We start from the raw sequence: 13,521 nt of genomic DNA, 5'->3' as shown, positions 1-13,521 counted from the left end.
TATATATATATATATATATAGAGAGAGAGAGAGAGAGAGAGAGAGAGAGAGAATGCTGCCAGTGAGTGGAAATGGAAACATGTCATCATTACCTCAACACAATCACTTATTTAAATTTTATAAATAGCAATGGCCAGAGGTCACTTACAAAAGCAAACAAAAGACAACAAATCAGAACTATTACTCAACCAGATTATTTCTTTTCTGCAGAGATGTTACTAGGCCCATAAATTCTGAGAAAATCTTCAGTAATTTTTAAAATCATGTATAGACTATCTTTAATTAGCTTTTTTTTTTTTAAAAGTGCCTTTCGCCACTTGATCCACTTCCATGGTAGGAGCAAGGAGAAGCTGGAAGGTAGATGCAAATGGGCAGTGTTTCATTTCAGAATTTTTATAAAATAGAAATATGTGTGCTTAAAAACACTAAAGCACGAATCAGCCTGAATTAAGCTCCACATCTTCTCTTCCTAAATAGTGAAATACACTTATTGTATCTTTCATAAGAAAGTAGACAAGAACCAAACATAGTAGCATATTCTCAGAATCTCCCAGAACTCTGTTTTTATAAAGCCAATACAGCACCCCTAGTTTACAGAGTGAGAGAGACAGCTCCTTGTTGGGTACACTAGCCTCATGCCACTACTCTTCTGTACCTCCCCCATCCTGTGTGAATAAACCTCCACAGTGATGCAGGGAGACAGCAAATGTGTGTGAAGCCTGGGAAACAGAGAGCTACAGAGCCCCTGTGTCTGGGAGTGGAGGGAGTGAGTTCAGTAAAAAGGTCCTGTGCTCAATGGTTCAGTTCCTAGCACCATGGGGGGAAGGGACAAAGAAAGAAAGTAGGCATAGAGAATGGTGATGTATCTCAGTGATAAAGTCTTACCTACTGCATACATGGCATGGGTTTAAGCCCCAAGGTGAAAGAGAGAGACAGAGACGGACAAGGCAGATAAGCACGAAGTTTGGAGATGCATTAGCAATGATAATGTTAGGTCACATCACATTTAAAATCAGGTCATTCAACTCCTTCAATCCTTGTTTATTTTATTTATTTTGTTTTGTTCTCTTGTCTCTTGTTTTCATTTATTTTACCTTTTTTAAAAAAATACATTTACTTGAGAGACTGTATAGCAGTAACTGGTATGACATGACAAGCAGTACATATTTAGAAGACCAGAACAGGCATTCCAAGCATGAGCCTAGTATTACACATTACTATCTTCAGTGTAGTTCCTTAGTTCATAGTTATCAGCATAAATAGTTAGTCCAAGTGAGGATCCTACCAATTAACTGCTAGTTTCAAAATCCTGCTGAAAAGTCTCAGGATCATTGCCTTACCCATCTTGTGCATATAAATGTATGGTTTTACTCCTGTCATGTTTCCCAGATTCTCTCCTTGCCCTCTCTTCATTGTTTAATCCTTAAGTTCTCCCTTTCCTTTTAATTATGTTATACCTTTCTCTTTTTATTTCTTCTTTTGAGTTCTTACACTAGGGAGACTATACCACTTAAAGATTTATTCATAAGTGAAATAAACCAGACCTACATATGTAAATATCGTATAGGCAACTCTTGTTTATTGCCACCAATATTGTAGTATGATGCTGACCAAAGGGCAATTAGAAAAATCTGAAAATATTTATGCAAGAAAAAGTATCAATACTTGAAATTTCATGTTGAAAACTTCTTAACAACTATCATTGATATGTAATCTTAGGCCTCTCTCTCTCTCTCTCTCTCTCTCTCTCTCTCTCTCTCTCTGGTCCTTATTTGCACTTTTGGTTTCTCACATCAGAGGACCAATGGGGTAAGCAATACTGTCATTCTAGAAGACACACATGTAGACATCACGTCATGAGATAACAGATGTGTCAATAAGGAGCAGAGTGTATAAAAAGTATTGTGAAATAGAAAGAAATGATTCTGAAGAAAGGGTAATGAGGAAGCAACGAGGGGGAAAAGCAAGCAAGAAAAATGAAGAGTTCATACTTGTAGGTGAAATAAATCAGACACACATGTTCCAGTGTAGCATTGTCTCTACTGAGAGAAACTAACAACAGTAAAGAAGGACCAAAGAGTATGAAAGATACTGGGAAATAGGAGGAAAATATGCAAATGGGAAGGACAGCAAAGGATGTGGAAAGAAGGAAGAAAGGAAGAGAAAGAAGAAGAAAATGCAAAGAAATCTTTGTAAATGAGGAAGGGAAGAAGGGTGGCAGCAGAATTCAGAGAAAAAAGAATCAAGAAATACTATATACAAGTACAAACTTCTTCTAATGAATATAATAGATAGATAGATAGATAGATAGATAGATAGATAGATAGACCAATACAATTAATTTAAAAAGAAAGTAAAATGTTTCTATTTGATTATTTTAGGATCAATTTGGCAAAAACCTTCCAGAGCACTCACTCACTAATACTTTTTCTCCAATATCTCCTAAGTAGGAGTCTATTTCAGTGACAGTTTGATAGAAAACATGTAGGCAAAGGCCTTCCCTACAGTCTGCTTCAATGCTGTTTAAATCTTCTGCAAGTGGCAGGCAAGTCCAACATTGTGTCTGATATCTTAACACCGGAAAGTGAACACGGGAGCAGGGCACGTTAGATCACACATAAAATGATGGCTTTCAGTAGGACACATGACAACGCTGGAAGTCAAGAAGAAGGCTAAGTGGTGGCGAAGAAAAAATGAGGTGTGACCTTTCTTATTGAAATAAAGTTGACTTTTCAAATATTCTGCAAATGAGCTCTCTCAATAAAAGTGTATCATTTTGTAGTGTGCCTCAGTTTACTTTTCAGTACATATATGGGCAGTAAAAATATAATCATTTTATATGTTTAAATTCTCTTTTTCTGTGTACATATGTATATTCTTTTATAATTCATATATATATATATAAAATTACAATTTTTAAAAAATATTTTACATCAAAATTCCTGGTGGTTATCCTGGAACCCAGCAAAAATTTAGAATATATATATCTATTTATTCATTAATTCCAAACTTTTGGATGTTTGACAGATTTTTATTAAATGTCTTAAGATGTAACAAAGTGAGTAATTTGCTAAAAAATGAAATCAAAGTGCCTGACATAGAGACAAGCTAATCTATCAAAGGGCAGTAGAATGCCAGCCCACATCTGCATTCTGGTGGCCTGGTAAGCCCCTCTCTGAACACCGGCTCAGCTTCTCCAGGCATCCTGCTGCACCATCCTCAGGGCCTCCTCCGCCTTGCGGCTGCTCACTACTCAGCCCTGGGTCCCTCCCCTGTGGGGCTGTCTCTGCTCTTGCTCCTGTCACGCCCCAGCGGGGCACTGAATCCTTGAGGGCAAACTCTGTTAGTCTTCTACTTAGGTGGCTGACTCACCAAAGGAGCTAATGGATGATTCCCTGGTCCCCGAGTCTGGGACTACTTATTGCATGAAGGTGTGGCCAGGACAATAACCCCAAGGGCACTGCGTGTGTGTATATAAGCTATGTCTGCCCCACCACCCAGTTCTAGGAGAGATCCACACTGTGCACCCCAAAGCCTACTCTTCCTGATAAGCAGAGTCCACATCATGGATTGATTTTGGCTTTGGAAATCAGAAGGCTTTCTAAGGTGTAAAATACAGCTTACCTGTGTGCCTGTCTTTAAGCGCAGTTTTGCACATTTCAATCCTGGCTGAGTGGAACGGGACATAGCGGTCTTGGGGAGAAGCCACCAGCACGACATTCTTAAAATACTGCAGCCCTGGAATGAGAGGCCAGGTGAGAGCTTCACATCTGGAAAATTTCACCTTGAACATCCTCTAGCTTGGTTTGCACACCTCAGGCTTCTCCTAGATAGGGCAACGTGAGGCAATGCCAGAGGCTGATGTGTCACTGTGGCTGGGCTGTGGTCTTGGGATTTATGATGTGCAGCCTTCACAGAGGCCAACAGGCACCTGTGGGGAAGAGAGGATGGAAGCCCTGTTCTGGAGCCCTGGCGATTGAGAGGGGAAGTTAATTCTTGGTTCTCTTCACTCTTGGAAGGCAAGGAGGCACATAGCAAGCTAGAGAGAAGAAGCAGTATAAATGAGGTACGACTTTATAGCAAATAAACTTAATGATTATAATGAAAAATATGCTGCTATGAGTCCCCATCAATATACTCCTGCTCCTTTCAAACACATTTATCCCATCATCCTTGTCCCTTCCTAAAGCAGTCCTCTTTCCTACCTTTAGTTTTACTGCTGTAGCTGCCTCAGTGTTCCAAATTGATTCACCATTAGTAGTCATTTTGACTTTGCGGAAGAGTCCGCTTGGTCTGGTGCCAGATCCAGGGAGTAAAGTATGTGCAGACACAGAATAATGTTTTTATCAGCCTGGCTTTCCATGTGATGACACTGGGTGGCAGCATGTGCTATATCTTTTTATTACTCTTCATAAAAACACTCATGAAAAAGGACTTGCAGAACTGCTTCCAAAAATGTCAAGAATAGTAGAATGAGTTGCTCATCAGGCAGAGTATTTTAAGGGGCATGAAAGACAATGTGTCCTTTCCTGTAATATCTTTTTTTCAATTAAAATGCTCCTCATATATTTTATCACCCTTTTGGAGAGGAAAGCAGAAGGGAGAGGAAAGAGAGGAGGGGAAGGGAAAGGAAAGGGGTGGGGAAGAGTATAGAGGGGAGGGGAGGGGAGGGGAGGAGAGAAAGATAACCACGTTGTGGGCCAGGAATATGCAGGTGTCCATGACAAAGAAGGGTTTTCCAAGCCGAATACCACACCAATATCTTGGAAGCCTGAGAGCCCAGGATAAGCTTTGGGCATGTGTGCCAATCCGGCTGCCTCAGACAGAGCCCCGGATACTCCTGGGCAGGAGGAGGCCTGAGCATTCACTTAGTGTCCCCTCACTGTGGTGGGCCTCCCACCTACATCGAAGATTGTATTTTAAGTTCACAGCTTAGGAGATGGCTTGTACCAGTAGCTGGCTGATGTGGGGCTAGGAAGATATACCTGAACCCTCATGCCACTTCAGGATAGCCCTGTGGAGCCACTTCATCTCCCAGGCTCTCATCTTGGCATAAACTAAGGCCTGTGGGCTGACCACACTGTAGTCCTCCTTCCTCACTGCCCAGTCCTGTCCTACTTTCTCCCCCTCTAGAAGACAAGCCAGAGTCCTCGACCTGACACAGAGGCCCAGAGCCTCTGTAAGGAATTTCCCTTTGCCACAGCCACCCACTGCTAGAGGTGCAAATGTGTCAGAGGTGTCTACAGAATGACGGAGGACTGTGCACCAGGAGGCACACTCTGGTCCAGGCTAGCTTGCCTGGCAGCGCTGCATAGGCCATTCAGTTAGTAGCTGTAATCCCTCCCCAGGCACAGAGACCCCTGGGTCATGAGGGCCTTTGACCTCTATGACCATGCTCATGGGCAGGTGGGGTCTTCTCCCCTTACTTCACTGAGCCTGCCACCTGTTCAGCCAACAAGGCCCTATCATCCAGTCCTTGTGTCGGTCAATCTGTGCCTGTTGAGATTGCCACAAAGATCCCAGCCCTCCATGACTGAAACACTAAAAGGCTATTGGGAAGCAGAAGATGTGGTTTCTGTAAGTCGCAGTGACACGTCACACATCCAAGCTCTCCTCTCATGTGCTGTGCAGGCCAAGAGATGCTGAGTTCCTCGAAGTTGCTGGAACGTTAAAAGATGGAAAAGACTGCTTGCCAGACCTCCCCCCTTACCTACCAGGAGTGGTTCAGCACAGCATTAAAGATAATTTGTGTCTGAGGAGTTGAATCTGGAGTTGCAAATCACCACCGCAGCTGCAGATGGAACCACTCACCTGTTTTTTGGCTTAGTTGGTACAGGAAACATTTGCGCAAGTCAGCATTATCCCTGAAGGTCAGCTGCAAAAGGGACCCAGATTTCTTCAGTTTCTGCATGAGCCACAAGCCTAGGGAAGTGAAAGAGAATACAAGGGAGAAAATGTAGACCAAGGCAAAAACAAAAGAGACAAGAGTTCAGTTAAAAATAAGAGTGCATTCTAAGCACATGGTTGGGGAGTTAGAGGGAAATGTGCCTTGCTGGCCATAAAATCACCCTGCAGAACAATGGAGATGGGCTTTCAGAGGCCCCAAACAAGAAATGTTCCCTTATTCATTCAGTCTCCACAAGAAAGCTGAAAGAAAAACCCTGATGTGAAAGTATTTAAGAATGTTCCTAATGGGTCCATTTAAGATCCTGGAAAACTAAAATAAATACTTCAGAGCCAACCCATTCAGCTCTGCTTGTGTAGCCACTAACATTAATGAGAGGGAGTACTGTCATAATATCAAACAAATGAATTTGATTTTAAAAAATGAGGGAGTGGGCCAGCAAGATAGCTCAGCAGACTAAGTGCCCACTTAGGCAAGTGCAGGGACTGGAGTTCAATCCCCAGCACCATATGCTGCACCATCCTCAACCCTGGACATACTGAGCTGGTGACTGAGTCCAGGCATGGTGGTGCATGCCTGTAATCCCATCACTGGGGAGGCTGAAAACAGGAGGATCACTAGGAGTCCGAGCTGTGTAGTGAGGCCCTATACCAGATACATTAAAAAAAAATTAAGGGGCTGGGGAGATAGCTCAGTAGAATAAGCACTTGCCTGGCAAGCACAAGGTCCTCAGTTCAATCCCCAGTACCACAAAAAAATAAATAAATAAAATAAAGTGAGGAATAAATAAAATTCAGATATATACATATATATATATGACTTCAATATAAAGAAGAGTATATATTATATATTCTACCATATATATATATATATATATATATATATATATATATATATATGCATGTATGTGAAAAGATAAATACAGTGGCTATCTAAATGGAGGAACCACATGAAACACCTCCTGTTTTAACATTTTTTAATGTTTCATGATTATAACTGTACGGAAACATAACTTAATTCACATGTTTCTGCCCAAAGCTGGCTTCTTGAGTCTGTGAGCAAAGTCAGAGTAACAGGAAAAGCTAGGTATCATGCCACCAAACAACTTACACTCACAAGCCATATCCTTAAAATAACTTCCACATAAAAGCATCCTTGCCCCATGCCTCCAGGATCCCATCTGGCTGTGCCAAGCATGTGGGTGTGCATGGCAGGTGACCAGATCAGCAGAGAGAGAGAGGAGAGCCTCTTAGAGCTCGCTCTTGAGCTACATGATTTATTTGGACTAGTGACATATTTTGATACACCACTTACTATTTTATAAGACCCAGTGAATTATGCAAGCTTCTGAACCCTAAGGCATGCCACTTCCTCAGTTAAAGCCACACTGGAGACATCCAGGGAGAAGGCGAGCGCCTTGCCATGTCTTGCCAGACCCCTCCCCTGGCTCTTCCTGTGTCCTCCCTCCATGATCTTCTGCCCCTCCAGGGCACGCCGCATTTCTGTTACAGAGAGCTGCCCATGGTGTGAGGGTTACACTGTGCTCCTGTTTTGCTCCATACACCTCTATTTCTGATTGAAAACTCTTCCTGCTCTTTACTCCTTGCAAATTATGTTTCACCCAGGTTCCTTGCCATTATGGTATCTCTCCCATAGAGCACAGATGAAATTGATGGCCTCAATGTTGAAGCCCAGTGAGCAGCGTAGTATTCACCTGTATTTGACCATCCATGAATCATGGTTCATTTCTTTTTTTTTTTTTTTACACTTTTTCTGTTTAATGACAACTCCATGATAGGCATATGCACATAGACACACACCCGCACACAAAGACACAGTCAGCCTTCTGTCAGTGCACTTTGTGCATCTTCAGATTGACCCAATGGGATCAAAATACCCTATGAAAAGGTGTATCTGCAGTGAACAGTGGTTGGACTATTTTTTACTCTCATAGTTACCCCTTAACCAAACAGTGAAACAAGGATTTGTATCACATCCACATTGTAATAAGGATTATGAGAAGCCTGGAGATGACACAAAATACGCAGAGGGATGCATATAGGTGATATGAAAATATTATGCTATTTTACATTAGGAACTTGAGCACCTGAGCCTGTTGGCATCGGTGGAGGGTTCCAGACCTAACATTCAACAGATTCTGAGGGATTATTATATGCACACCCATGTCATATGCATGCTTATACTAAGATGCACATGTACATACATGTATGTACATGTGACATAACTGCACACTACATAAAATATACAATATATAATCCAAAATATATTATTGCAAATATTTTAAAGTCTTATATTAAAAGACTCTCTATTAATATCCTTCAGGACACTTCCCCTTGCTTTAAACACAATAAACCCATCATTCATAATACTCTCTGAAGCAGTTTGGAGGTCGTTACTCCACAAGTACCTTTAGCTGCTGTCATAGTTGTTCCCATGTTCTGACTGGATTCAAAACAATCATGACAATGTATGGGAAGGGGTTGTGCTCTCACCCACATAGTGTCCCCCACTTTGTGACCATAATGACCCCTCACATATGATCTTTATTTTACACTAAGCTAACTAAAATAAGACCTGTCCTATGGGAATGCCCTTTGTTCTTTCCCGAATGTTAACTTCTTCGCATCAGAGTCTCAAGTATATTGAATATTTTCTTCACAGAATCTTTAAGGTAGATATAAAATCTCTCAGAAAATATCTGTCTAATCTCACTGAGTTCCCCCAAGGAAGGGCCACATTTCTCAGCCCAGGTCTTACTCCACCACTCCATGCTTGGCAGAAGGTCCAAAGTCCCAGATTTCCAGGGAGAACTTCTGCCTCTGGTTTCCAGTCCTTGAGGCCCACATTAAGTTTGAGGCATGCCAGGTTGGAGGAGTCTTACCTGTGCTAACGAGGGTGCTGTTGTTGTACAGGGTGCCCAGGTGAGGCCCCGAGAGTGACAGGAACGTGTGTAGTTTGTTGAGGTAATACCGGAACCGGGGCCTTGTGAGGACTGAACGGATGATAATGTTGCCCAGAGAATGACCAATGAAGCTATGGGACAGAAAATGCACACGTGAGTGTCACAGGAGGGCTGGCTGCTAGGGGCCCACTGCATTCAGGGAGCTGGTAAAGAGGACAAAAGCCGCCAGTCCCTCCTCCTCTGCTCCCAAACTCTGGTCACGTTCAAAGAATGGGGCCCTTGTGAATGCCAACTGTGCCAGAGTAGCCTGAGGGAAGGGTGGGCATCTGCCTGGCTCTGGATTTTCAGAACAGCCCCTCCCGACTGGTCCCCATGCCTGCCTCCTCTCGGTGGTCCACACGACTACTGAGAGCCTCCTTTGTAAAGCACATGTCTGAGCACTGACCGCTCCTGGACATTTACAGGATGACATCTCAGCTTCTGAGCCCCACCTGCGAGGCCAACCATAACCTGACCTCTGACTCCCTCCAGCTGTGCCTGAGGTCTCGTTAACCTATTTATTTATTGAGCTGCCTGTCACTGTTCCCACTGTGTTTGACACCCCTGCTGCATGCTCTGCAGACGTCAAAGTGCTGCTCACAGAAATTTGGACCTGATACATTTTGATTTCAACTCAACTATTATGTATTGAAACCATATTATATGAGAAGTAGACCTTTGCACCCCTTCTCATGATAAAAACAAAATCAACAAAGAAAAAAATGTGTTAGTTTATGAAATTGCACAGCTTCGCTTGTGTCCTCTCATTTTTACTGAACCAGTACATTATTTGGTAAATTTTAAGATCTTCAGGAAAGAAATAAAGAAGTGACAATTTAGTTCTTAAGATTAATGTGACAGTGCACATTGAGAGCTTAGCCCTATAGCTATGTGCTCAGTAATACACACTATGTCCTATGAAATTGGTTATTGAAAACAGGTAGACTGGGGTTTTTGTTAGTGTGAGGCTAAACTTAGCACTGATTAAAGCTCCCTCACTGGACACATGGAGACTTAGTGATAATTCTATAATAGATAAGAGAATATAGAATCAGAGATGAAGAAAGTTTCTAAAAAGTTACTCATAGAATACATGTAACAATCAAAGTTCAAAATTATATCAGAACAAGAATTTAAACTTAGCAATTTTTGTTTTAATTACTACACTCTTTCTATGGAACAACAAAATATTTCTCCTCTGCATGCATACTATACAAATGGCATGTGTCAACCATCCCTGGTACTCGGTCCTAAGTATAATAATCCACATCCGATGTCACGTTAGATTATCCCAATGGTTCTCAGAAGGTATTATTCCAAAGTTTAATACAACAGACACCCAAAAACATCACCCCACTCCCCTCAGCATTAACTACCTGTGGTTTCCTTTTACCTAATTCGAGATATGGAGAGGTTGTACAACTGAATGTGCTGAATGATTTCATCTAATAACCGATCCGTCATGGTATCAAAATCTGCAAATGTGTCCATCTGCAAGAAAAGAGAAAGGAAGGGTGTTGGGAGAGGTTATGTCCAAGGACACACACTGTGTGCAAGCCACCATCTTTGGTAGATTATTGTGCAGTACTGTGGTAGTGTGTCTAAGACTAATGCTGGTGTTATAGGCAGAGGTTTGACCTCAGGGAAGAAGGTCTACAGATTGGTGCTCAAAGAAAGAAATATGATGCATCTGAAGAGCCTTCAGATGGGAGGCTGAGTAATCTCCAAGAGCTGGAGTAACCTCATGCATGTGGTGTCTGCAACCACTTCTCACACCCATTGTCCCATACACAGGTATTGGTCCTGCTGTATGTGCTTCACAGAGGAGGCAATAGGCTCTGAGATTGGAGGTCATTTACTTTCCTCACGATGCTGGGATTTACACTAGACAAGCTTGACTCCAAAGCCCCTGCCTTTAGCCCCCTCAGGCTTCAGGCTGTGCTATGAGGATATGTCCAGGGCACAGCGATTGGCTTGGGAAAGAGAACAAAGTCATCATGATTTAGGCAGGATGGTCAGAAAGACACAGCAGCACTAAAGGAAGAAGAGAAATACTGTGCAAGTCTTTGACTGCTTGGAAGGTAGGCATGGAGCAGACAAATTTAGTGTCTTGAATTTTAACATTTGAAAACATGGAAGCACAAATGAGTACATTTAGGATCCATATTTATTTTATTTTTTTTAGGATCCATATTTACAAATCAAATTTCTCTCATACTTGGAGCTAAACAACAATGTGCTGGACTGCCTGTACCTATGCTGAGCATTAAGAAACATGAACAAGAGAGCTCATGAATATTCATCAGAGTGTCAGAAAAGCATATTTAGAAAAAGTGGTAGAATGCAGAAGGCCTTTGGGTTCCCCTGTTATTCAGTAACCTCGAGAAGCAGAAGAGACACAGACACCAGAAGGTCACATAGATGCCACAGGATGTAAAGGACCCCGATTTGCAGTTCCTTTCCTCCACTGGATGTTTAACTAGATCTGTGGCCTCCCCAGTCTGAACTAAAACTTTATCTCTTAAACATGGAGAGTAAAACCTACTCATTCACTGATTAAAATGTACATGAGCTTCCCAAGACAGATGCTGCTGTAACCATTATCCTCTGCCTTTCAGGGTCCATGTCCTCATTGGCCAATTATTAAATGAATGTGTTGTTTGAATAATGCTTATAATTATGAAGATTGAGTTGGCTTTAATAAGAAACAACATGAAGAATTCCCCAGGAAGTGTTTAAATGGAATATTACAAATGGACCCGTTTATAAGATTTTCAAAACAACACATAGAACAAAGTACTGAATGGCCAAGCCTTGCAGTTAATGGCTTTGTAACAGAGATCCAGCCCCAAAGTTACTTTGGAATCCAGGCTGAGACTAATTGCAAGGAGGCAACAGGCAACTGGGATGGCTGGATAGACACAGGGGACAGCCATTGATTGACCAAGCCCCCCTAACAGACTGTATTCCACTTCCTTGAAAAAATACCCTCACTTGGAGAAAAGAATAAAGTCAGCAAATGCTGGTCACTGGATACCCTGCTCTTTCCTATGAAGACACTGGGAAGCTACTCTTGGAACTTGAGCCTCCTTGCTTCATCTCCAGATCAGACTGACAATGGAACCCTGTGAAAGTTCCAGAGTCACTCTGCTCTTTTCTTTTACAAAGCAACAACAGATAGAGAATAGTTTTGAATATGAAATGAAGAGGCAGGAGTAGAGTGCCCCGCACAGAGTAGGTGCTCCTACAAAGATTCTCTTTCCTGTTCCTGATGCTACATGCTCTGCACCCTCCTGAAGCTACTGTAGGCCTTCAGAATGGGAAATGCCAAGGAGCCTGAAACACAGATGAGCACTAACAGTGGAGGAGGAAACATTGCCTTCCAGGGTCCGTGACTTTCTGTACAACCGCCACTCCTCTGGGAGCCTATGCTTATAAACAGTTCTATTCTTTCAAATGATACTCAAGATTCATCTGTCTCAATTTTTGCAAGCATGAAAATCTACAGCAACTCCTAAATCATTAAAGTCTTACAGACCTTGAACCTAAGGCCCCAAGCTCCATCTACCTTTGAATAGCAAAGGTTCCCATGACTACTAATCATAGTCCTATTTCTTTTGTCATATAGATATAAGGGACAATGCCCTGCCCAAAGAATGGATCCACGGATCCACAAATAATTTATGTTTCAAAGACCTCTCCACATCTAATTCTTTGTTTAAAAAGCTCCGGACAGATGGTTCATGTGTTCTCATTACTTGTTCTTTCCTTACCCTGTAAGAGGAAAACGTATTGTTTGTTCTCTAAGTTTTCCAAGTTCCCTGACAGTGTTGTTCTTTATTTTATTTATTTATTTATGTATTTATTTATTTATTGCGGAACTGGGGATTGAACTCAGGCCCTTGCGCTTGCCAGGCAAATGCTTAGTGTTGTTCTTTAGATCCCCTCCAATCTCCACAAATCATTCTGGTGCTCTTCGGGGTTTATTAGAGCTCATTTCCTATTTTCATTCAAGCCCAGTGATTTTTGGTTTTGTCATACCTGGTTCTTTTCAGACATTAGGAAGTCCAGTTTCCCTCCAGGAAGGCCCAGTTCTATGAAAGTCTTTACCAGCCGAAGGTCCGCACTATTACCTGAAAAATCACAGAGAACCCCCACCCCCGCCCCACAGTGAATCAACGAAAATGCAACAGGCTGGATTTGTACCTTCTCTCTTTCTTCCCTGCTTTCCATTGACTTTATTCCATCAGTTTTTAAACAGATAATAAAAGCAAGTGCAGCCCTCCTTGCCCTGTCTCCCATGCACACACAAACACATATGTGAGTCCATTCAGGTAGTCTTGCCTCAATGAAATAGTGCCCTGTCCTGCTAATGTGTGACTCAGAAACACTGTGTGCCACGTCAGCTGAACCATACCTCCTATCATCTTCCCCCAGCATTTCTATTTAGACTTCTTTTTTTGTACCAGAAATTGAACTCAGGACCTTGAGCTTGCCACACAGGCACTGTACCACTGAGCTATATCCCAGGTCTTGTCCAGGATGTTCCATGCAAGGGGTGCCACCTAATGGCTGATTCAGTAATTAGCATGTGACAGCAGCAAGCCCTCTTACATTAATACAAGGAGAGTCTAGTTCTGCTGCTGGCAGGTAA

General features: G+C 42.2%; 1 protein-coding gene across 3 annotated transcripts in view; it reads right to left on the bottom strand.

The window, feature by feature from the left end:
- The window catches only part of Fam135b (family with sequence similarity 135 member B), a 266,786-nt gene that overhangs the window by 4,200 nt on the left and 249,065 nt on the right, over positions 1–13,521 (bottom strand). For all 3 annotated transcript variants that reach the window (XM_023723955.1, XM_023723957.1, XM_023723956.1), the window contains 5 exons: positions 12,909–13,000; positions 10,261–10,358; positions 8,808–8,959; positions 5,812–5,922; positions 3,625–3,738 (listed from right to left, as the gene is read on the bottom strand). In XM_023723955.1, the coding sequence (XP_023579723.1) occupies positions 3,625–3,738; positions 5,812–5,922; positions 8,808–8,959; positions 10,261–10,358; positions 12,909–13,000 (567 nt within the window). The remainder of the gene's footprint in view (positions 1–3,624; positions 3,739–5,811; positions 5,923–8,807; positions 8,960–10,260; positions 10,359–12,908; positions 13,001–13,521) is intronic.

Source organism: Octodon degus, unplaced genomic scaffold (assembly GCF_000260255.1).
Source record: "Octodon degus isolate 3935 unplaced genomic scaffold, OctDeg1.0 scaffold00104, whole genome shotgun sequence".
Taxonomy (NCBI): domain Eukaryota; kingdom Metazoa; phylum Chordata; class Mammalia; order Rodentia; family Octodontidae; genus Octodon; species Octodon degus.
This window is presented reverse-complemented; position numbering and strand designations above follow the sequence as displayed.